At 44.2% G+C, this 23,813-nt stretch overlaps 2 protein-coding genes across 2 annotated transcripts in view; one reads left to right on the forward strand and one right to left on the reverse strand.

The window, feature by feature from the left end:
- Positions 1 to 11,923, forward strand: part of LOC120035102 (actin filament-associated protein 1-like 1) — a 32,685-nt gene extending 20,762 nt beyond the window's left edge. Inside the window, exons 10-17 of the mRNA XM_038981882.1 lie at positions 1 to 5; positions 259 to 404; positions 675 to 747; positions 4,339 to 4,435; positions 5,890 to 6,057; positions 9,979 to 10,154; positions 10,496 to 10,609; positions 10,839 to 11,923. The exon at positions 1 to 5 is cut by the window's left edge and continues 207 nt beyond it. Coding sequence (XP_038837810.1) covers positions 1 to 5; positions 259 to 404; positions 675 to 747; positions 4,339 to 4,435; positions 5,890 to 6,057; positions 9,979 to 10,154; positions 10,496 to 10,609; positions 10,839 to 10,865 — 806 coding nt within the window. The 3' untranslated portion in view covers positions 10,866 to 11,923. The remainder of the gene's footprint in view (positions 6 to 258; positions 405 to 674; positions 748 to 4,338; positions 4,436 to 5,889; positions 6,058 to 9,978; positions 10,155 to 10,495; positions 10,610 to 10,838) is intronic.
- A 3,401-nt stretch (positions 11,924 to 15,324) lies between these two features.
- LOC120035054 (gamma-aminobutyric acid type A receptor subunit pi) lies at positions 15,325 to 23,506 on the reverse strand. The gene is made up of 9 exons (XM_038981815.1): positions 23,451 to 23,506; positions 23,150 to 23,265; positions 22,856 to 22,923; positions 22,020 to 22,237; positions 20,861 to 20,943; positions 20,248 to 20,385; positions 19,916 to 20,068; positions 15,872 to 16,047; positions 15,325 to 15,651 (listed from the first exon to the last, which is right to left on the reverse strand). Exons 1-9 carry the CDS (start codon positions 23,504 to 23,506, stop codon positions 15,325 to 15,327), a joined length of 1,335 nt encoding a protein of 444 aa, XP_038837743.1.
- Positions 23,507 to 23,813: the final 307 nt, after the last annotated feature.

Genomic DNA, 23,813 nt, shown 5'->3' on the forward strand with positions numbered 1-23,813 from the left:
TGGAGGTAAAATACTCTACATGCAATATGGAATACAATTCATGACACCGTACATTACAACACAGTACTTCAAGAAGTTTAGCAGATTGGAACACTGAAATACTGGAAAATGTCTTCTGCATGTGCTGATAATGTCAGATTGTTTGTATAATGAGTCTGTCTAATCTGATCTCTTTCTCTCTCTCTCTCTCTCTCTCTCTCCTCTCTCTCTCTCTCTCTCTCTCTCTCTCGATCTTCCTCCACCTCCTTCCTCCTGTAGGCGTGTAGCTCTGAGGAGTTGGGACGATGGCTGGGTGTTCTGCTGGTAGAGACAGGTACAGCCACAGATCCAGAGTCACTACACTACGACTATGTAGACGTGGAAACCATCGCTAACATCCAAGATGCCGCGAGACACTCTTTCCTGTGAGTCAGAGAGAAGGAGAGAGAGAGGGGGAGAGAGAGAGAGAGAGAGAGCGAGAGAGAGAGAGAGAGAGAGCGAGAGAGAGAGAGAGAGAGAGAGAGAGAGAGAGAGAGAGAGAGAGAGAGAGAGAGAAAGGAATGGAGAGATGACGTGTTTGTCAAATGTTCGAGTCTCTAAACCTCACATTTTACAATCTCACACTTTTCTCTCTCTCCCTCCCTCTCTATCTCTCTATCCCTCTCTCTCCCTCTATCCCTATCTCTCTCTCTCAGGTGGGCCACATCTTCCAGTAGCACTTCTACTGACTCAAGGACGTACGACGAGGTTCCCTATGAGGGAGAGCAGGTGGGAACACACACACATGGATGGACTGTACAAGGATTATTCTCAGACAGTAGGGTTGGTAACAGGCTGATTGGTCTTGGTGGGGGGGTGCAGCTGTTGGGACAGTCACTGTCTGGTCCGAATATGAAACCTCTGATCATTCACCCAAACACATCACACTCTGTTACATGCCTTTCAAAAGATGACCTTTGTAGAGAGAGAGAGAGAAAGAGAGCGAGAGAGACAGGAGAGAGAGAGAGAGAGAGAGAGAGAGAGAGATACAGACATTGTCATCCTACAAGAAACATGGTATAGAGGAGATGGACCCACTGGTTGCCCTCTAGGTTACAGAGAGCTGGTAGTCCCATCCACCAAACTAACAGGTGTGAAACAGGGAAGGGACTCAGGGACTATGTTAATTTGGTATAGCGCAGACCTAATTCACTCTATTATATTAATCAAAACAGGAACATTTTACATTTGGCTTGAAATTCAAAAGGAAATGATCTCAACAGAGAAAGATGTCCCCCTGTGTGGTACCTATATCCCCCCACAAGAATCTCCATAATGAAGACACCTTCTCCATCCTGGAGGGGGAAATCAATCATTTCCAGGCCCAGGGACATGTACTAGTCTGTGGTGACCTAAATGCCAGAACCGGACAAGAACCTGACACCCTCAGCACACAGGGGGACAAACACCTACCTGAGGTGACAGCTTTCCTTCCCCCATATGCCCCCCTAGACACAACTACGACAACATAACCAACAAAACGGGTCACAACTCATGCAGCTCTGTCGCACGCTGGGTATGTACATAGTCAATGGTAGGCTTCGAGGGGACTCCTATGGTAGGTACACCTATAGGTCATCGCTTGGCAGTAGTACTGTAGACTACTTTACCACTGACCTCAACCCAGAGTCTCTCAGAGCATTCGCAGTCAACCCACTGACACCCCTATCAGATGGAAAGAAATACATGATCAAATACAAATCTTAAAATCAACGATTAAAGACTACCAGAACCCACTGGATTCTCCAATTGCCTTGAATGAACTACAGGACAAAATACAAACCCTCCAACCCAAAAAGGCCTGTGGTGTTAATGGTATCCTCAATGAAATGATAAAATATACAGACCACAAATTCCAATTGGCTATACATAAACTCTTTAACATCATCCTTAGCTCTGACATCTTCCCCAATATTTGGAACCAAGGACAAATTTGACCCCAATAACTACCGGGGGATATGTGTCAACAGCAACCTTGGGAAAATCCTCTGCATTATCATTAACAGCAGACTAGTTCATTTCCTCAGTGAAAACAATGTACTGAGCAAATGTCAAATTGGCATTTTACCAAATTACCATACGACAGACCACGTATTCACCTTGCACACCCTAATTGACAAACAAATAAACCAAAACAAAGGCAAAGTCTTCTCATGCTAAAGTTCATTTCAAAAATGCTTTTGACTCAATCTGGCATGAGGGTCTGCTATACAAATAGCTGGAAAGTGGTGTTCGGGGAAAAAACATACAACATTATAAAATCCATGCACACAAACAACAAGTGTTGACCCCCAAAAAATGTGACAAAAAAACCCCACACATTTCTTTCGACAGGGATGGGGGGTGAGACAGGGATGCAGCTTAAGCCCCACCCTCTTCAACATATATATCAACGAATTGGCGAGGGCACTAGAACAGTCTGCATCACCCGGCCTCACCCTACTAGAATCTGAAGTCAAATGTCTACTGTTTGCTGATGATCTGGTGCTTCTGTCACCAACCAAGGAGGGCCTAGAGTAGCACCTAGATCTTCTGCAGAGATTCTGTTAGAACTGGGCCCTGACAGTAAATCTCAGTAAGACAAAAATAATGGTGTTCCAAAAAAGGTCCAGTCGCCAGGACCACAAATACAAATTCCATCTAGACACCGTTGCCCTAGAGCACACAAAAAACCATACATACCTCGGCCTAAACATCAGCACCACAGGTAACTTCCACAAAGCTGTGAACGATCTGAGAGACGAGGCAAGAAGGGCCTTCTTTGCCATCAAAAGGAACATAAAATTCAACATACCAATTACGATCTGGCTAAAAATACTTGAATCAGTTATAGAAACCATTTCCCTTTATGGTTGTGAGGTCTGGGGTCTGCTCACCAACCAAGAATTCACAAAATGGGACAAAGACCAAATTGAGACTCTGCATGCAGAATTCTGCATAAATATCCTCTGTGTACAACGTAAAACACCAAATAATGCATGCAGAGCAGAATTAGGCCGATACCCGCTAATTATCAAAATCCAGAAAAGAGCTGTTAAATTCTACAACCACCTAAAAGGAAGCGATTCCCAAACCTTCCATAACAAAGCCATCACCTACTGAGAGATTAACCTGGAGTCCCCTAAGCAAGCTGGTCCTGGGGCTCTGTTCACAAACACAAACATACCCCACAAAGCCCCAGGACAGCAACACAATTAGACCCAACCAAATCATGAGAAAACAAAAAGATACTTACTTGACACATTGGAAAGAATTTACCAAAACACAGAGCAAACTAGAATGCTATTTGGCCCTAAACAGAGAGTACACAGTGGCAGAATAACTAACAACTGTGACTGACCCAAACTTAAAGCAAGTTTGACTGTACATACTCAGTGAGAATAGCCTTGCTATTGAGAAAGGCTGCTGTTGGCAGACCTGGCTCTCAAGAGAAGACAGGCTACGTGCACACTGCCCACAAACTGAGCCACACTTCCCAACCTCCTGCCAAATGTATGACCATATTAGAGACACATATTTCCCTCAGATTACACAGACCCACAAAGAATTCGAAAACAAACACAATTTCGATAAACTCCCATATCTATTGCGTGAAATACCAGTGTGCCATCACAACAGCAAGATGTGTGACCTGTTGCCACAAGAAAAGGGCAACCAGTGAAGAACAAACACCATTGTAAATACAACCCATATTAATGTTTATTTATTTTCCCTTTTGTACTTGAACTATTTGTACATCGTTACATCACTGTATATATACATAATATGACATTTGAAATGTCTTTATTCTTTTGGAACTTCTGTTCGTGTAATGTTTACTGTTAATTTTTATTGTTTATTTCACTTTTGTTTATTATCTACTTCACTTGATTTGGCAATGTTAACATATGTTTCCCATGCCAATAAAGCCCTTACATTGAATTGAATTGATAAATATGGGGGAAAGAGATGGGGGTGAGTCAGGGACAGAGAGCGAGAAACAGAGAGAGAGATAGAGAAAGTGTGGTTGTCTGCATTTGAGAGAGAGCTTGTATTAAAGGGTCTTGACCGTTTTATTGCCTGTTGACCCCCTGCTGAACCTCGCTGTGCTCTCTGCTACACACACACAGCACAGCCTTGTCTTATATGACAGACCAGGGTTGAACTCCTGTCTCCTGCATGCCACCAGTCTGTGCTATCCCGCTGAGCTAAAGCCAAGGCATTTGTTTCCTTTTACTGATTCTCTTTGTTGTGATGGCTCTAACCATGGTCCTCCTTTCTCTTCCCTTCATCCTCTCCTCTTCTTCATCTGGTTCTCCTCCCCATCCCTCTTTTCTACAGCCTGGCGAGGATGGGGGCCCGAAGCAGAGGTTCAGTTTCACCAGCAGTGACTCCGGTAGGACCAAACCTGGTCTGGCCCTGAAACGCACGGGCTCCAGTAAGACACACACATGTTTATGTATGCGCACACACATATCCCACTGGGCCCAGACATCATTTCAACTTCTAGTTGTGATTTACATGGTATTTAACTGACTTGAATTCAACGTGAAATCAACAAAAAATGTCACCCAGTTATTGGATTTAATATTACTAGAAAAATAGATGAAATTCCCTTACGTTGAGGACTTTTTGCAAATCCAATCAGTTTTCCACAATCATTCAATGTCTTCACATTGAATTTCTTTGTTGAAATGAAGCCCAGTGGGAAACCTTCTTTCCTTCCCTGTCTTTTACTTCAAAGCCTCCTGCTGTCTGTCTATCTGGAGAGGAGAGGAGAACAGATGAGATGAGAGGAGAGGAGATGAGAGAATGGAACCTGAGATTTCTGAGACAAGCTCATTAGCTTCGCTGCTGACCTCTGTCTCTCGCTCGCTCTCTCTCTCTATCTGCCTCTCTATCTCTCTCTCTCTCTCTCTCTCTCTCTCTCTCTCTCTCTCTCTGCCTTGCTCTCTCTCTGCCTCTCTCTCCCTCTCTCTGCCTCTCTCTCCCTCTCTCTGCCTCTCTCTCCCTCTCTCTGCCTCTCTCTCTCTCCGCCTGTCTGTCTCTCAATTCAATTCAAGGGGCTTTATTGTTATGGGAAACATATGTTAACATTGCCAAAGCAAGTGAAGTAGATAATATACAAAAGTGAAATAAACAATAAAAATGAACAGTAAACATTACACTCACAGTAGCTCCAAAAGAATAAAGACATTTCAAATGTCATATTATGTATATATACAGTGATGTAACGATGTACAAATGGTTAAAGTACAAAAGGGAAAATAAATAAACATTAATATGGGTTGTATTTACAATGGTGTTTGTTGTCCACTAGTTGACCTTTTCTTGTGGCAGCAGGTCACAAATCTTGCTGCTGGGATGGCACACTGTAGTATTTCACCCAGTAGATATGGGAGTTTATCAAAATTGTGTTTGTATTTGAATTCTTTGTGGGTCTGTGTAATCTGAGGGAAATATGTGTTCTAATATGGTCATACATTTGGCAGGAGGTTAGGAAGTGCAGCTCAGTTTCCACCTCATTGTGTGGGCAGTGTGCACATAGCTTGTCTTCTCTTGAGAGTCAGGTCTGCCTATGGCGGCCTTTCTCAATAGCAAGGCTATGCTCACTGAGTCTGTACATAGTCAAAGCTTTCCTTCAGTTTGGGGTCAGTCACAGTGGTCTCTCTCCTACTCTTTATATGTGAGAGGTAGAGAAATAGTTACTCACGAAGAGGGAGGGAGAGAGAGAGAGAGAGAGAGAGAGAGAGAGAGAGAGAGAGAGAGAGAGAGAGAGAGAGAGAAAGAAAAGAGGAATGAGGTTACGTCTTCTTCCCATAACCTCTCCAGGTCTGACCTCTGACCTTTCACATCTCACCCTCTATGACCCCCCCCCCCCCCCCCCCCCAGACGCCAATCAGTATGGCCTCTATGGAAAAACACGAGCAGAGGAGGACGCTAAACTCTTCCTGAGAGAGAAAGAACACCTGGAGAGAGAGAGGGAAGGGATACGGACCACTCTGCTGACACTGAGACAAGAGAGGAGAGAGGTGAAGGAGAGATTTAAGACTGCTACAGGTAAGAGGGAGAGAACACACACACATACACACACACATACACACAAACCCTTTGGAAACAAAACACGTTTTATAAGGAGGATGGGATCCACCCGAACAATTTGGGTTCCTGGACCCTTTCACAGCATTATAAGGCTGCATTGAGACAATGGCTTATCAATGACCCAAGCCCAGCTCAAACAATTCCTACCATTGTGTCGCTGAGTTGTCATAATGCTTCAGCAAATGTACATTATCCCAGGGGCATTGGCAGACACAATGTAAGATACCTAATGTATGTCTCTCTAACTGCGCTGAATGCCTCTGTTGATCCTACAGCTATTGTATGCAGTAATCATGTACCTATGAACCAGAGTTATACTGTGTCCACTGTGTGCAGCTCACCCTGCACTATCAGCTCAAACATAAATAACATTAGCATGTCTACTTCTGCTAAGCTTCCCAGTTAATTAAGCAATGAAAACCATCAAGCATCTCAGAAAAGTGCTAAAAATAGCCCACGTTAACATATGTAGCCTAAGAAACTAGGTTCATGAAATAAATAAATTGCTAGTAACAGATGATATTCATATTCTGACTATCTCTGAAACTCACTTAGATAATACCTTTGATGATACAGTGGTAGCAATACATGGTTATAATACAGAAATGCCAATGGTGGAGGTGTTGCTGTTTATATTCAGAACCACATTCCTGTAAAGCTTAGAGAGGATCTAATGTAGGATCTACTGTTGAAGTAATATAGCTACAGGTCCATTCTTGTGGGAAGCTGCTATAGACCACCAAGTGCCAACAGTCAGTATCTGGATAATATGTATGAGCTACTTGTTAATGTACATGATATCAACAGAGAGGTATACTTTCTGGGGGATTTAAATATTGACTGGCTTTCATCAAGCTGCCCACTCAATAGTTGCTGGTCTGTGCTGTATAATGAGGAGCAACCAGATGCTGCACTTGACACATTAATGAAATTGCTTATTTCAGTTACTAATAAGCATGCAGCCATTAAGAAAATTTCTTTAAAAACTGTTAAATCCCTCTACATTGATGAGGAATTGAAAAATTGTATGGTTGAGAGGGATGAGGTAAAAGGGCACAAGGCGAGACCCAAATGCAGATACAGGAGGCAGATGGTTGAGCTCCGATATTTATTATAATAAAAGGGGTAGGCAAAAGGCAGGTCGAGGTCAGGACAGGCAGGGGTTCAGTCATCAGGTCCGAGTCCAAACAGTACAAGGGGATAGGCAGGCTTGTGGTCAAAACAGGCAGAGTGGTCAGGCAGGCGGGTTCGGCGTCAGGACAGGCAAGGGTCAAAACCAGGAGGGGTAGGAATAAACCGAGACTGGGGAACATAGGAGCTAGGAGAAACGCTGGTTGACTTGGCAAAACAAGACCAACTGGCACAGAGAGACAGGAAACACAGGGATAAATACACCGGGGATAATAAGCGACACCTGGAGGGGGGTGGAGACAAGCACAAGGACAGGTGAAACAGATCAGGGCGTGACATGAGGCAAAAGCAATGGCAAATAAGTCTGGCTGCACAACTGATTGGTAAACATACTGCAAATTGAGAAAGCATGTGACTAAACTGAATAAAAATAAGAAGAAACTATATTATGAAACAAAGATAAATGATATAAAGAATGATAATAAAAAGCCTTGGAGCACCTTAAATTACATTTTGGGCAAAAAGACAAACTCAGCTCCGTCATTCATTGAATCAGATGGCTGATTTATCACAAAACCCACTGATATTGCCAATTACTTTCATGATTTTTTCATTGGCAAGATTAGCAAACTTATACATGACATGCCAGCAACAAACACTGACACTACACATCCAAGTATAACTAATCAAATTAGGAAAGACAAGCATTGTAGTGTGGAAGAGGTAAAAAAATGATTCTTGTCTATCAACAATGACAAGTCACTGGGGTCTGACAACTTGGATGGACAATTACTGAGGATAATAGTGGATGATATAGCCCCTCTTATTTGCCATATCTTCAATCTAAGCCTACTAGAAAGTGTGTGCCCTCACGCCTGGAGGGAAGCAAAAGTCATTCCGCTACCCAAGAATAGTAAAGCCCCCTGTACTGGCTCAAATAGCCGAGCAATCAGTGTCACGTTCCTGACCTGTTTTCTGTTGTTTTGTATGTGTTTAGTTGGTCAGGGCGTGAGTTGGGGTGGGTAGTCTATGTTATGTGTTTTCTATGTTGGGTTAATGTGTTGCCTGGTATGGTTCTCAATTAGAGGCAGGTGTTTGACGTTTCCTCTGATTGAGAACCATATTAAGGTAGGTTGTTCTCACTGTTTGTTTGTGGGTGATTGTTCCTGTGTCTGTGTATACCACACGGGACTGTTTCGTTTGTTCGTTCGTTTTAGGTAGTCTGTTCCTGTACGTGCGTTCTTCGTCTATATGTAAGTTTGTTTGTTCAGGTCTGTTGACTTCGTTTATTGTTTTGTAGTTTGTTCTAGTGTTCGTTAGTGTTTTCGTCTTGTTATAAATAAATCAGTATGTATTCATCACCCGCTGCGCCTTGGTCCGCTCATTCACCACAAGACGAACGTTACAATCAGCCTGTTTTCAACCCTTAGTAAACCTTTGTAAAAAAATATGTTTGAGCAGATACAATGCTATTTTCCTGTGGGAGACGCTTATAGGAAATGACATTCAACAAGCACAGCACTTATACAAATGACTGATGATTGGCTGAGAGAACTTGAAGATAAAAAGATTGTGGGAGCTGTTTTTTCAGACTTCAGTGCAGCTTTTGACATTATCGATCATAGTCTGCTGCAGGAAAATCATATGTGTTATGGCTTTACACCCCCTGCTATATTGTGGATAAAGAATCACCTGTCTAACAGAACACAGAGGGTGTTCTTTAATGGAAGCCTCTCCAACATAATCCAGGTAGAATCAGGAATTCCCCAGGGCAGCTGTCTAGGCCACATGCTTTTTTCCATTTTTACTAATGACAAGCCACTAGCTTTGAGTAAAACCAGTGTGTCTATGTATGCGGATGACTCATCACTATACACGTCAGCTACTACAGCGAGTGAAATCAACCACCTCAACCACTTCACTTAACAAAGTGTTGCAGTGTGGTTGAAGTGGTTGAAAAACGAGTTTTAATGACTCCAACCTAAGTGTATGTAAACTTCCAACTTCAACTGTACATGGAGAGCTAACATTAAAATATGCATGTAAATCTCTCATAGATCAAAGTAGATGAGAGATTGACTTCAACACTACTTGTTTTTGTAAGAAGTGTTGACACATTGAGTGCACCTATGCATACCCCACAAGACAAGCCACCAGAGGTCTCTACACAATCCCCAAGTACAGAACAGACTATGGGAGACGTACAGTACTACATAGAGTCATGTCTACATGGAACTTTATTCCACATCAGGTAACTGATGCAAGCAGTATAATCAGAATACACATTATGGAACAGCGGGGACTGTAAAGACACACACACACACACACACACACACACAGGAACAGACACACGCACACGCTAGCACACGCACTCTACACTGTAATATTGTAATATTGTAGTATGGTGGTATCAAACATTTTGTATTGTAGATGTGTAGTGGTGTAATAATGTTATATGATGTACTGTTTTATCTTTTGTTTTATATGTAATGTTAGTGCCTTAATGTGTTTAGACCCCAGGAAGAGTAGCTGCTGCCTTGGCAACAGCTAATGGGATCCCTGATAAATACAACACACAAAACAGATATGCACAGAACTCTTTAATACATTCTCAGTAGGCTACAGCACTTAATGCACCCACAAAATACAAAACAGATCACCAGCAACACCCTAGCACTGCCTACTGGCAGAACTATACAGGGGCTCCCTAATCATTTTCCTCTTTTTTTCTGTGTGTTCCTGGATCAGAGGAGCAGAAGGGCTCCCTGAGTGAGCGTGTGTCCCAGCTAGAGGAGACGTGCCGGGGGAAGGAGAGTGAGAGGGTGGACCTGGAGCTCCGCCTCACCCAGGTTAAAGACAACCTGAAGAAGAGCCTAGCAGGAGGGGCTCTGGGGGCACCTGGGGAGAGCAAACCCTCCAGCAAGGTACAACACACACATATATATATCTGCACATGTATGTGCAGACACACACATAGACCCACCAGCAAATGTATTTATTTTTTTACCTTTATTTAACTAAGCATGTCAGTTAAGAACAAATTATTATATACAATGACAGCTTACACAGACCAAACCCAGACGACACTGGGCCAATTGTGCACGTCACGATGGACTCCCAATCACGGCTGGTTGTGATACAACCTGGATTTGAACCAGGGTGCCTTTAGTGACGCCTCTAGGACTGAGATGCAGTGCCTTAGACCGCTGTGCCACTCAAGAGTGATCACTGATGCTAATGATTTGAATGTGTGTGTGTGTCTCAGGTGTATAGCAGGCCCTACTACTCTGAGTCTATACCAGTCAGCTGTGTCTCTGCGGCCCGTATGAAACCTCCTGTCTACTCAACATCTAAAAGAACAGTCATGCAGAAAGCCAAGGTAAGGACGAAAGACACACACACACACAGTTTATCTGCGTCCCAAATTGTGCACCTTAGAGGGACGCAGCTCCACAGTCTGTCACTTGAGCCAGTTCCATCATCAGGGTCTAACGGTGTCCCAGCAGTTAGTGTGAGGAGAGCTCACAGAAAATACACAACGTGTGTGTGTGCATGTGTGTGTGTGTGTATAACACACACAAATATTAAACTGTTGATTTTCATTGCAGGAATGGGAGTCAAAGAAATGCACCTAAGGCATAACGATGTTAAGGAAAGATTGGAGATGATTGGAGGAATATCAGAGGGAGGATGTGTCTTTCAGATTGTTGTAGAGATGTGGGCGAAATTGAATATTTGAGCCAGTGTACAGAAAGGATATGAAATTATACCTTAATAAATGACAAAGGGACAATGAGCGATTTAAGGTGAGAATGTTCCATAGAACAGGAATGGAAGACAATGGAGTTGGAAGAAAAACAGAGTGATTTACTGTATGTGATGCGCTTTAAAGGGATACTTCCAGATTTTGTAAATTAAGACTTTTTCCTAGCTCCATGCTACTTGAACTTGTTCTGTAGAGTTCCAGTCAGTGCATTTAAGCTGCAAAAATGGCTCCAGAACCGCCCTTCAACTTTCTTCAAACTACACACAGAGACATACAATTGGTATCCATGAGTTCATCTGACTCTCGGTAAGTAGAAAAAAGGGCTTAATTGCCAAAATCCGAAACTATCCCTTTAACATTGTTTTCCCCCTTTGCCTTATCACCTCTGTCTGTACAGACAGAAGCATCACCTCTATCTGTACAGACAGAAGCATCACCTCTGTCTGTACAGACAGAAGCATCACCTCTATCTGTACAGACAGAAGCATCACCTCTATCTGTACAGACAGAAGCATCACCTCTATCTGTACAGACAGAAGCATCACCTCTATCTGTACAGACAGAAGCATCACCTCTATCTGTACAGACAGAAGCATCACCTCTATCTGTACAGACAGAAGCATCACCTATATCTGTACAGACAGAAGCATCACCTATATCTGTACAGACAGAAGCATCACCTATATCTGTACAGACAGAAGCATCACCTATATCTGTACAGACAGAAGCATCACCTCTATCTGTACAGACAGAAGCATCACCTCTATCTGTACAGACAGAAGCATCACCTATATCTGTACAGACAGAAGCCATACCTACTGTTTTGTTTATAGGATGATTTTTACACTGCACAATGTTCCTTTTACCCTCAAATTGAGATGTACTTTATAAACAGTATGATGACAAATAAAATTTTGCTAATAATGAATATTATCTAAACGATGTACACTAGGTTTCAATAATTATCTACAGGAATTCACACCGCTGATAAGACAGTATCTACAGTGCCTTTGGAAAGTATTCAGACTCCTTGACTTTTTCCACATTTTGTTATGTTACAGCCTTATTCTAAAAAAAAAAATGTTTTAAATGACACACAATACCCCATGATGACAAAGCAAAAACACGTTTTTCGAATTTACGTACATATTCAGACCCTTTACTCAGTACTTTGTTGAAGCACCTTTGGCAGCGATTACAGCCACAAGTCTTCTTGGTATGACGCTACAAGCTTATCCCATTCTTCTCTGCAGATCCTCTCAAGCTCTGTCAGGTTGGATGGGGAGCGTCGCTGCACAGCTATTGTCAGGTCTCTTCAGAAATGTTCGATCTAGTTCAAGTCCGGGCTCTGTCTGGGCCGCTCAAGGACATACAGAGACTCCTGCGTTGTCTTGGCTGTGTGCTAAGCTTCGTTGTCCTGTTGGATGGTGAACCTTCGACACAATCTGATGTCCTGAGCGCTCTGGAGCAGGTTTTCATCAAGGATCTCTCTGTACTTTGCTCCATTCATCTTTGCATCGATCCTGAATAGTCTCCCAGTCCCTGCCGCTGAAAAACATCCCCAGAGCATGGTGCTGCCACCACCATGCTTCACCGTCGGGATGGTACCAGGTTTCCTCCTGATTGGAAGAAAGTCCTTGCAGCAATGTTCCAACATCTAGTGGAAAACCTTCCCAGAGGACTGGAGGCTGTAATAGCAGCAAAGGGGGGACAAACTACATATTAATGCCCATGGTTTTGGAATGAGATTATTTGGGGACAGGTCGAAAAGCATTAAACATGTACGGCAATTTAGCAATTATTGTTGTTATTTTACCTGAAATGCATAAGGTCCTCTACTCCGACATTTAATCCACAGATAAAAGGGTAAATAGAGTTTGTTTCTAGTAATCTCTCCTCCTTCAAGGCTTTTTCTTCTTCTTTTGACTTTATATGGCAGTTGGTAACTAACTTTATGGGGCATTACCACCACCAACTGGACTGGAGTGTGGACCTCAGTTGTCACGATCGTCTTGAGGATAATGAGTGGACCAAGGCGCAGCGTGTGAAAAATACATCTCTTTTATTTGAGACGAGTGAAACACGAAACGAACACTTATAACAAAACGAAACAAAACAACAAACGACCGTGAAGCTACAAACGTAAGTGCAATACAAAAGCTACAAACGTTCTACATAGACAATTACCCACAAAACCCAATGCCTATGGCTGCCTTAAATATGGCTCTCAATCAGAGACAATGAACCACAGCTGCCTCTAATTGAGAACCAATCTAGGCAGCCATAGACATACAAACACCTAGACAAGACACTGACCCATATACCATACAAACCCCTAGACAATCCAAAAACACATACATTCCCCATGTCACACCCTGACCTAACTAAAATAATAAGGAAAACAAAGAATACTAAGGCCAGGGCGTGACATCAGTTCATCTTTCAATCAGCCACGTGGGTATATGCTCCTAAAAACCAATGAGGCGATGGGAGAGTGTGGGTGCAATGATTGAATAACATGTATTTGTACATTTATTTTGCAACGATCTCGCACGCGACCCGAGCAGTGTGGTCAGTATGTCTGGATAGGCCTACTGACTAAAGACAAATCACATTGAAATATATATGGTCCACTATTTTATTGTTGCAAATTCACAAGACAAACACAAGTACACAAATAAATTATTATTATCATAAATAATATACCCATGATAAAACATTAAATAAAATGTACAGATACAAAAAATGCATCCAAAGTTTATGAAGACCATTGAATGATAGGTTTGATCCAGTGTAGGGCAGTCCAGTGTGGGGCAGTCCAGTGTGGGGCAGTCCAGTGTGGGGCAGTCCAGTGTAGGGCAGTCCAGTGTGGGGCAGTCCAGTGTGGGGCAGTCCAGTGTGGGGCAGTCCAGTGTGGGGCAGACCAGTGTGGGGCAGTCCAGTCTGGGGCAGTCCAGTGTGGGGCAGTCCAGTGTGGGGCAGTCCAGTGTGGGGCAGTCCAGTGTGGGGCAGACCAGTGTGGGGCAGTCCAGTGTGGGGCAGTCCAGTGTGGGGCAGTCCAGTGTGGGGCAGTCCAGTGTGGGGCAGACCAGTGTGGGGCAGTCCAGTGTGGGGCAGTCCAGTGTGGGGCAGTCCAGTGTGGGGCAGACCAGTGTAGGGCAGTCCAGTGTGGGGCAGTCCAGTGTAGGGCAGTCCATTGGCACCTCATCCCTATATACACACTTAGAAAAAAGGGTTCCAAAAGAGTTCTTTGACTGTCTCCATAGGAAACCCCATTTCGGTTCCAGATAGAACCCTTTTTGGTTTAAAATATCAGAAATATCTTATTTAAATAAGTATTCAGACCCTTTGCTATGAGACAAGAAATTGAGCTCATGTGCATCTTGTTTCCATTGATCCTCCTTGAGATGTTTCTACAACTTGATTGGAGTCCACCTGTGGAAAATTCAATTGAGAGGATCTGCAGAGAAGGATGGGAGAAACTCCCCAAATACATGTGTGCCAAGCTTGTAGCGTCATACCTAAGATGACTCGAGGCTGTAATCTTTGCCGAAGGTGTTTCAACAACGTACTGAGTAAAGAGTCTGAATACTCATGTACATTTGATATTTCAGTTTTTATTTTTTATATATTTGCTAATATTCCGAAAAATCTGATTTTGCTTTGTCATTATGGGATATTGTGTGTAGATTGATGAGAAGAATAATTAACTATTTCATCCATTTTAAAACAAGGCTGTAATGTAACAAAATGTGGAATATGTCAAGGGGTCTGAAGACTTTCTGAATGAACTGTACATGGAACCCAAAAGGGTTTTACCAGGAACCAAAACGGTTCTACCTTAAACCAATAAGGGTTCTTCAATGGGTCCTCCTATGTAGACAACTGAAGAACCCTTTAAGGTTCTAGCTAGAACCTTTTTTTCTAAGAGTGTAGTGCACCATTTTTGACCAGGGTCCTTCTCTATAGGTGTTGGTCAAAGTAGTGCACTACATAGGGAAAAGGAGGCCATTTTTGGACACAGTCCCTATATAGCGCACTACTGTGCTTTGGTCAAAAGTAGTGTACCTCATAGGAAATAGGGAGCCATTCGGATCAGATCAGATGATGAGAAGAGACTTTTCAGATCAGATCAAGAGATGTGTGCTACTCAGATCAGGTGATGGGATGTGTGCTACTCAGATCAGATCAAGGGATGTGTGCTACTCAAATCAGATCAAGAGATGTGTGCTACTCAGATCAGATCAAGAGATGTGTGCTACTCAGATCAGATCAAGAGATGTGTGCTACTCTGATCAGATCAGATGATGGGATGTGTGCTACTCAGATCAGATGAAGAGATAGTAGAGCCAGTAGAAGACATTAACCGCCAGGAAGGTGAGGGGGAACACGGTGCGAGCGTGGCGGTCGATGTTGTGAGGGTTCTCCACACTAAACACAGACACCGCACGCCGCGACGCGTTCCTAAACGACGTCAGGCCACACCCCTTCCCCGGCTTCTTCTCTGTAGCCTCGGCCTCGCTGACACTCGTCCCCGATTGGTCAACAAGATCCTTTTGGGTGGAGCCTAGCTCCAGGACCTGATTTGGTTGGCTGGAGCTGACCACGGGCATGGTACCGTTTCTGTTGGAATCATCAAACTCCTGAAGGAGCTCCTGAGGAGAAGAGAGACATTTTGTCGTGGGGGGGGGGTCTCATCTTAGAAATATGGTAGACAAGTACACATATATACATACACTCTCTGCATTGTTGGGGATGGACCCGTCACTGTTAGTCTGCACCTGTTGTTTACCAAGCTTGTGACAAATAGCATTTGATTTCATTTGACACACACACACTTTTCTCTATTTGACCCACCCTATGTATGTCTCCTACGGTTTGGTGCTGCACGGTACAGAAGTGGGCGCAGGCGTACTCCAGCAGCGCCCCAAAGATGAAGGTGAAACAGATGCCCAGGTACACGTCTATGGCCTTGATGAAACAGTTGGCGTTGGGGAGAGAGGTACGGGCACCCATCATGAGAGTAGTCATCGTCAGCACTGTGGTCACACCTGGAGAATCATTAGAATGACAGTCATAGTCAGCACTGTGGTCACACCTGGAGAATCATTAGAATGACAGTCATAGTCAGCACTGTGGTCACACCTGGAGAATCATTAGAATGACAGTCATAGTCAGCACTGTGGTCACACCTGGAGAATCATTACAATGACAGTCATAGTCAGCACTGTGGTCACACCTGGAGAATCATTACAATGACAGTCATAGTCAGCACTGTGGTCACACCTGGAGAATCATTAGAATGACAGTCATAGTCAGCACTGTGGTCACACCTGGAGAATCATTACAATGACAGTCATAGTCAGCACTGTGGTCACACCTGGAGAATCATTACAATGACAGTCATAGTCAGCACTGTGGTCACACCTGGAGAATCATTAGAATGACAGTCATAGTCAGCACTTTGGTCACACCTGGAGAATCATTACAATGACAGTCATAGTCAGCACTGTGGTCACACCTGGAGAATCATTAGAATGACAGTCATAGTCAGCACTGTGGTCACACCTGGAGAATCATTAGAATGACAGTCATAGTCAGCACTGTGGTCACACCTGGAGAATCATTATAATGACAGTCATAGTCAGCACTTTGGTCACACCTGGAGAATCATTACAATGACAGTCATAGTCAGCACTGTGGTCACACCTGGAGAATCATTAGAATGACAGTCATAGTCAGCACTGTGGTCACACCTGGAGAATCATTAGAATGACAGTCATAGTCAGTACTGTGGTCACACCTGGAGAATCATTATAATGACAGTCATAGTCAGCACTGTGGTCACACCTGGAGAATCATTACAATGACAGTCATAGTCAGCACTTTGGTCACACCTGGAGAATCATTACAATGACAGTCATAGTCAGCACTGTGGTCACACCTGGAGAATCATTAGAATGACAGTCATAGTCAGTACTGTGGTCACACCTGGAGAATCATTATAATGACAGTCATAGTCAGCACTGTGGTCACACCTGGAGAATCATTACAATGACAGTCATAGTCAGCACTGTGGTCACACCTGGAGAATCATTAGAATGACAGTCATAGTCAGCACTGTGGTCACACCTGGAGAATCATTACAATGACAGTCATAGTCAGCACTGTGGTCACACCTGGAGAATCATTAGAATGACAGTCATAGTCAGCACTGTGGTCACACCTGGAGAATCATTACAATGACAGTCATAGTCAGCACTGTGGTCACACCTGGAGAATCATTAGAATGACAGTCATAGTCAGCACTGTGGTCACACCTGGAGAATCATTACAATGACAGTCATAGTCAGCACTGTGGTCACACCTGGAGAATCATTACAATGACAGTCATAGTCAGCACTGTGGTCACACCTGGAGAATCATTAGAATGACAGTCATAGTCAGCACTGTGGTCACACCTGGAGAATCATTACAATGACAGTCATAGTCAGCACTGTGGTCACACCTGGAGAATCATTACAATGACAGTCATAGTCAGCACTGTGGTCACACCTGGAGAATCATTAGAATGACAGTCATAGTCAGCACTTTGGTCACACCTGGAGAATCATTACAATGACAGTCATAGTCAGCACTGTGGTCACACCTGGAGAATCATTAGAATGACAGTCATAGTCAGCACTGTGGTCACACCTGGAGAATCATTAGAATGACAGTCATAGTCAGCACTGTGGTCACACCTGGAGAATCATTATAATGACAGTCATAGTCAGCACTTTGGTCACACCTGGAGAATCATTACAATGACAGTCATAGTCAGCACTGTGGTCACACCTGGAGAATCATTAGAATGACAGTCATAGTCAGCACTGTGGTCACACCTGGAGAATCATTAGAATGACAGTCATAGTCAGTACTGTGGTCACACCTGGAGAATCATTATAATGACAGTCATAGTCAGCACTGTGGTCACACCTGGAGAATCATTACAATGACAGTCATAGTCAGCACTTTGGTCACACCTGGAGAATCATTACAATGACAGTCATAGTCAGCACTGTGGTCACACCTGGAGAATCATTAGAATGACAGTCATAGTCAGTACTGTGGTCACACCTGGAGAATCATTATAATGACAGTCATAGTCAGCACTGTGGTCACACCTGGAGAATCATTACAATGACAGTCATAGTCAGCACTGTGGTCACACCTGGAGAATCATTAGAATGACAGTCATAGTCAGCACTGTGGTCACACCTGGAGAATCATTACAATGACAGTCATAGTCAGCACTGTGGTCACACCTGGAGAATCATTAGAATGACAGTCATAGTCAGCACTGTGGTCACACCTGGAGAATCATTAGAATGACAGTCATAGTCAGCACTGTGGTCACACCTGGAGAATCATTACAATGACAGTCATAGTCAGCACTGTGGTCACACCTGGAGAATCATTAGAATGACAGTCATAGTCAGCACTGTGGTCACACCTGGAGAATCATTACAATGACAGTCATAGTCAGCACTGTGGTCACACCTGGAGAATCATTACAATGACAGTCATAGTCAGCACTGTGGTCACACCTGGAGAATCATTAGAATGACAGTCATAGTCAGCACTTTGGTCACACCTGGAGAATCATTACAATGACAGTCATAGTCAGCACTGTGGTCACACCTGGAGAATCATTAGAATGACAGTCATAGTCAGCACTGTGGTCACACCTGGAGAATCATTAGAATGACAGTCATAGTCAGCACTGTGGTCACACCTGGAGAATCATTATAATGACAGTCATAGTCAGCACTTTGGTCACACCTGGAGAATCATTACAATGACAGTCATAGTCAGCACTGTGGTCACACCTGGAGAATCATTAGAATGACAGTCATAGTCAGCACTGTGGTCACACCTGGAGAATCATTAGAATGACAGTCATAGTCAGTACTGTGGTCACACCTGGAGAATCATTATAATGACAGTCATAGTCAGCACTGTGGTCACACCTGGAGAATCATTACAATGACAGTCATAGTCAGCACTTTGGTCACACCTGGAGAATCATTACAATGACAGTCATAGTCAGCACTGTGGTCACACCTGGAGAATCATTAGAATGACAGTCATAGTCAGTACTGTGGTCACACCTGGAGAATCATTATAATGACAGTCATAGTCAGCACTGTGGTCACACCTGGAGAATCATTACAATGACAGTCATAGTCAGCACTGTGGTCACACCTGGAGAATCATTAGAATGACAGTCATAGTCAGCACTGTGGTCACACCTGGAGAATCATTACAATGACAGTCATAGTCAGCACTGTGGTCACACCTGGAGAATCATTAGAATGACAGTCATAGTCAGCACTGTGGTCACACCTGGAGAATCATTAGAATGACAGTCATAGTCAGCACTGTGGTCACACCTGGAGAATCATTAGAATCACAGTCATAGTCAGCACTGTGGTCACACCTGGAGAATCATTACAATGACAGTCATAGTCAGCACTGTGGTCACACCTGGAGAATCATTACAATGACAGTCATAGTCAGCACTGTGGTCACACCTGGAGAATCATTAGAATGACAGTCATAGTCAGCACTGTGGTCACACCTGGAGAATCATTAGAATGACAGTCATAGTCAGCACTGTGGTCACACCTGGAGAATCATTAGAATCACAGTCATAGTCAGCACTGTGGTCACACCTGGAGAATCATTACAATGACAGTCATAGTCAGCACTGTGGTCACACCTGGAGAATCATTAGAATCACAGTCATAGTCAGTAGTAATACACCTAGACGGATGGGTGGATGGATGACGAATGGAACTTGCTTGTACTCTATACTCAAATGAATGAATGAATATGTAAGTGACAGGGTTAATACACACACGCAGTGTGACTGACCGATGCAGGTGCGTGCGGGGACAGATGATTGGCTGATCCAGAAGGAGACCCAGGAGAGCACCACCAACAGAGTAGAAGGGGCGTATGTCTCCAAGATGAAGAACAACACGTTCCTGCGCAGAGCAAAGTGGAGCACCAGCTTCGGGTACAGCCCTGTACACACACACACACACACACACACAAGGAGGCCCGCAGACACAAAGCATGCGCGAACAGGTTAGAAGCAGTTATCTGACTTTATAGTGTCGTACTTGGTGAGGTAGACCAGTAGACTGTAAGGTAAGTTATGTTTGCACGCGCGCACACACACACACGCACACACACACAGGTACCTGTCTCATAGACAGCCTCAGAAACAGATGTGTAGTAACTCTCAACACTGTACTGGGCAAGGCGCAGTGTGTCCAGACCCTTCACTGAGTCATTCCCTCTAGTCCAGTAGAAGATTACATCCTGTAGGTTATAGCCCCCTGGAAACACACACAATCACACACAGACGTGTTTAACTATACTAGCACCAGAAGTCTCCACAAGAAGAGTAAACGAACAAACATTTGACCAACTGGTGACATTTTGTTAGTTCCCACGAGGTCAAAAGCAATTTTTCAGGGAGTTTAGGGTTAAGGTTAGATTTATTGTTCGAACTATGTTAAAGGTTAGGGTTAAGGTTAAGGTTAGGGTAAGATTACAGGTTAGGGTTAGGTTTAGGGATAGGGAAAATAGGATTTTTGAATGGGACTGAATTGTGTGTCCCCACAAGGTTAGCTGTACAAGACTGTGTGTGTGTGTGTGTGTGTGTGTGTGTTTGTGTGTGTGTGTGTGTGTGTGTGTGTGTGTGTGTGTGTGTGTGTGTGTGTGTGTGTGTGTGTGTGTGTGTGTGTGTGTGTGTGTGTGTGTGTGTGTGTGTGTCCACGCCAAGACAAACAGGAAGGGTGGGCTACTCACAGCTCTCCAGCTGCAGGGTGCACACCTGTCTGTCCATTGGGTACTTGGTCAGGTCCATGTTGCAGGCGATGGTCGCTGTTATTCTGTGATGGGGAGGGTGGGGAGATGGGGGTGGAGAGAGAGAGAGATGGAGTGAGATATAGAGAGTGATAGATGCAAAGGTGGTGTGTAGACAGCTGGTCTGTGGACAACCTGTTGATAAACAGCTGGTCTGTAGACAACCTGTTGATAAAACAGCTGGTCTGTGGACAACCTGTTGATAAACAGCTGGTCTGTGGACAACCTGTTGATAAACAGCTGGTCTGTGGACAACCTGTTGATAAGCAGCTGGTCTGTGGACAACCTGTTAATAAACAACTGGTCTGTGGACAACCTGTTGATAAACAGCTGGTCTGTGGACAACCTGTTGATAAACAGCTGGTCTGTGGACAGCATGTTAATAAACAGCTGGTCTGTGGACAACCTGTTGATAAACAGCTGGTCTGTGGACAACCTGTTGATAAACAGCTGGTCTGTGGACAGCATGTTAATAAACAGCTGGTCTGTGGACAACCTGTTGATAAACAGCTGGTCTGTGGACAACCTGTTGATAGACAGCTGGTCTGTGGACAACCTGTTGATAGACAGCTGGTCTGTGGACAACCTGTTGATAAACAGCTGGTCTGTGGACAACCTGTTGATAAACAGCTGGTCTGTGGACAACCTGTTGATAAACAGCTGGTCTGTGGACAACCTGTTGATAGACAGCTGGTCTGTGGACAACCTGTTAATAAACAGCTGGTCTGTGGACAACCTGTTGATAAACAGCTGGTCTGTGGACAACCTGTTGATAAACAGCTGGTCTGTGGACAACCTGTTGCTGTACCTTACGGTCATCCAGTTGGAAAGGGAATAGTTTTTGCAGAGAGGGTTAGATGCACAGGAATGGAGTCTACTCTTGGGGAGTATCTGTACTTCAACACCACCAAGGCAGTTTATAATAATATAATAATACATGCCATTAAGCTGACGCTTTTATCCAAAGCGAATCACAGTCAGGCATAGTCAGGCATTTTTTACGTACGGGTGGCCCCAGAAGGATTCCGACCCACAACCCTTGGCATTGCAAGCGCCATGCTCTAGCGACTGAGCCACAAGTACACAAGACATTAGTACGCACCGTAGAGCATAGAGAACGGTCCCGTTGCTGAAGATCCGTATGAGACGGTTCTCCACAGTGACGTCATGCAGGAAGGAGCGTTTGGAGTCTGGAATGAAGGTGTCTGGGATCCAGAGGAGGGAGACTAGTCGTCCATCCACACTCACACTCTCATTCCCTGGGAACACCAGCCGTGAGTCCCTCCAACGCTGACGCAAGAAGATAGTGGCTGTGTAGTCCTGAGGACCAGGTGAGAGAGAGAGAGAGAGAGAGAGAGAGAGCGAGAGAGAGAGAGAGAGAGAGAGAGAGAGAGAGAGAGAGAGAGAGAGAGAGAGAGAGAGAGAGAGAGAGAGAGAGAGAGAGAGTGAGTGTGAGTGTGTGTGAGAGAGAGAGAGAGAGAGAGAGAGAGAGAGAGAGAGAGAGAGAGAGAGAGAGAGAGAGAGAGAGAGAGAGAGAGAGAGAGAGTGTGAGTGTGTGTGTGTGTGAGAGAGAGAGAGAGAGAGAGAGAGAGAGAGAGAGAGAGAGAGAGAGAGAGAGAGAGAGAGAGAGAGAGAGAGAGAGAGAGAGAGAGAGAGAGAGAGAGAGAGAGAGAGAGAGAGAGAGAGAGAGTGAGTGAGTGTGAGTGTGTGTGTGTGTGAGAGAGAGAGAGAGAGAGAGAGAGAGAGAGAGAGAGAGAGAGAGAGAGAGAGAGAGAGAGAGAGAGAGAGAGAGAGAGAGAGAGAGAGAGAGAGAGAGAGAGAGAGAGAGAGAGAGAGAGAGAGAGAGAGAGAGAGAGAGAGAGAGAGAGAGAGATGTACACATTAAAACAGACATGCATGCAATCAGACCCAAACACACACACACAGGTTCAACATTACCATATTGATTTCTGAGATGGCATCAATGCTGGCGATATCCAGACTCATCCCAATCTCAACAGGGCCCTCTGGAGAGGAGAGAGACTGTTATAGCACTTCAGTAGGTTTTGTGTGTGTGTGTGTGTGTGTGTGTGTGTGTGTGTGTGTGTGTGTGTGTGTGTGTGTGTGTGTGTGTGTGTGTGTGTGTGTGTGTGTGTGTGTGTGTGTGTGTGTGTGTGTGTGTGTGTGTGTGTGTGTGTGTGTGTGTGTGTGTGTGTGTGTGTGTGTGTGTGAGTGTGTGTTAACTCTCCGCACCATTGAAGTTGGGCCTCATGTAGCGGTTATATCCCTTCATTAGTTTCTGGATGGTGGGATGCAGCTGGGAGCCATTCGAGTCCTCCCAGTGGTGACTCTCAGGGAGCATACATCCACTGTAGGAGAGAGAAGAGGTGGAGGGGAGAAGAGAAGAAGAGAGGTGTGGAATATGAGCTAGCCACCTGTAAGATCAGTAACTGTGAGATTAGTACCAATATGAGAACCACATACACCACTGTGTATTCAAGTCCTTCCATATAATCTCCTGATTCTCCCTGACCCATGACCCCTAACTTCTCACCTCTGAGTTAGGACCATGCCCAGGGTCAGGAAGGTCAAAGGGTGGGTAGGTATCATGATCAGGCTGTCAAAGGTCACCAAAGGTCAGCAGCTGTGGACTGAGATGAGAAACAGGAAGTGAATGAGTCTACTAGGTTTTCTTGCTAGATATACAGACAACATGTTGATTATTACTCAACTAGGGGCATATTCATTAGAGAAAAATATTGGGCAATGATACCTGTTTCAGACCGTTGTCTTCCTTTCAGTGCCTGGTGTTGTTTTAGCCCTGGTTCTTAAAGAAAAGGTTTTGAATGTTGTATGGATTTGTGCATTTCTAGGTTTTCATGTGTATCTGAGTTAATGGGGCTCAAGCAGGTAGAAA

Source organism: Salvelinus namaycush, chromosome 42 (genome assembly GCF_016432855.1).
Source record: "Salvelinus namaycush isolate Seneca chromosome 42, SaNama_1.0, whole genome shotgun sequence".
Classification (NCBI taxonomy): Eukaryota; Metazoa; Chordata; class Actinopteri; order Salmoniformes; family Salmonidae; genus Salvelinus; species Salvelinus namaycush.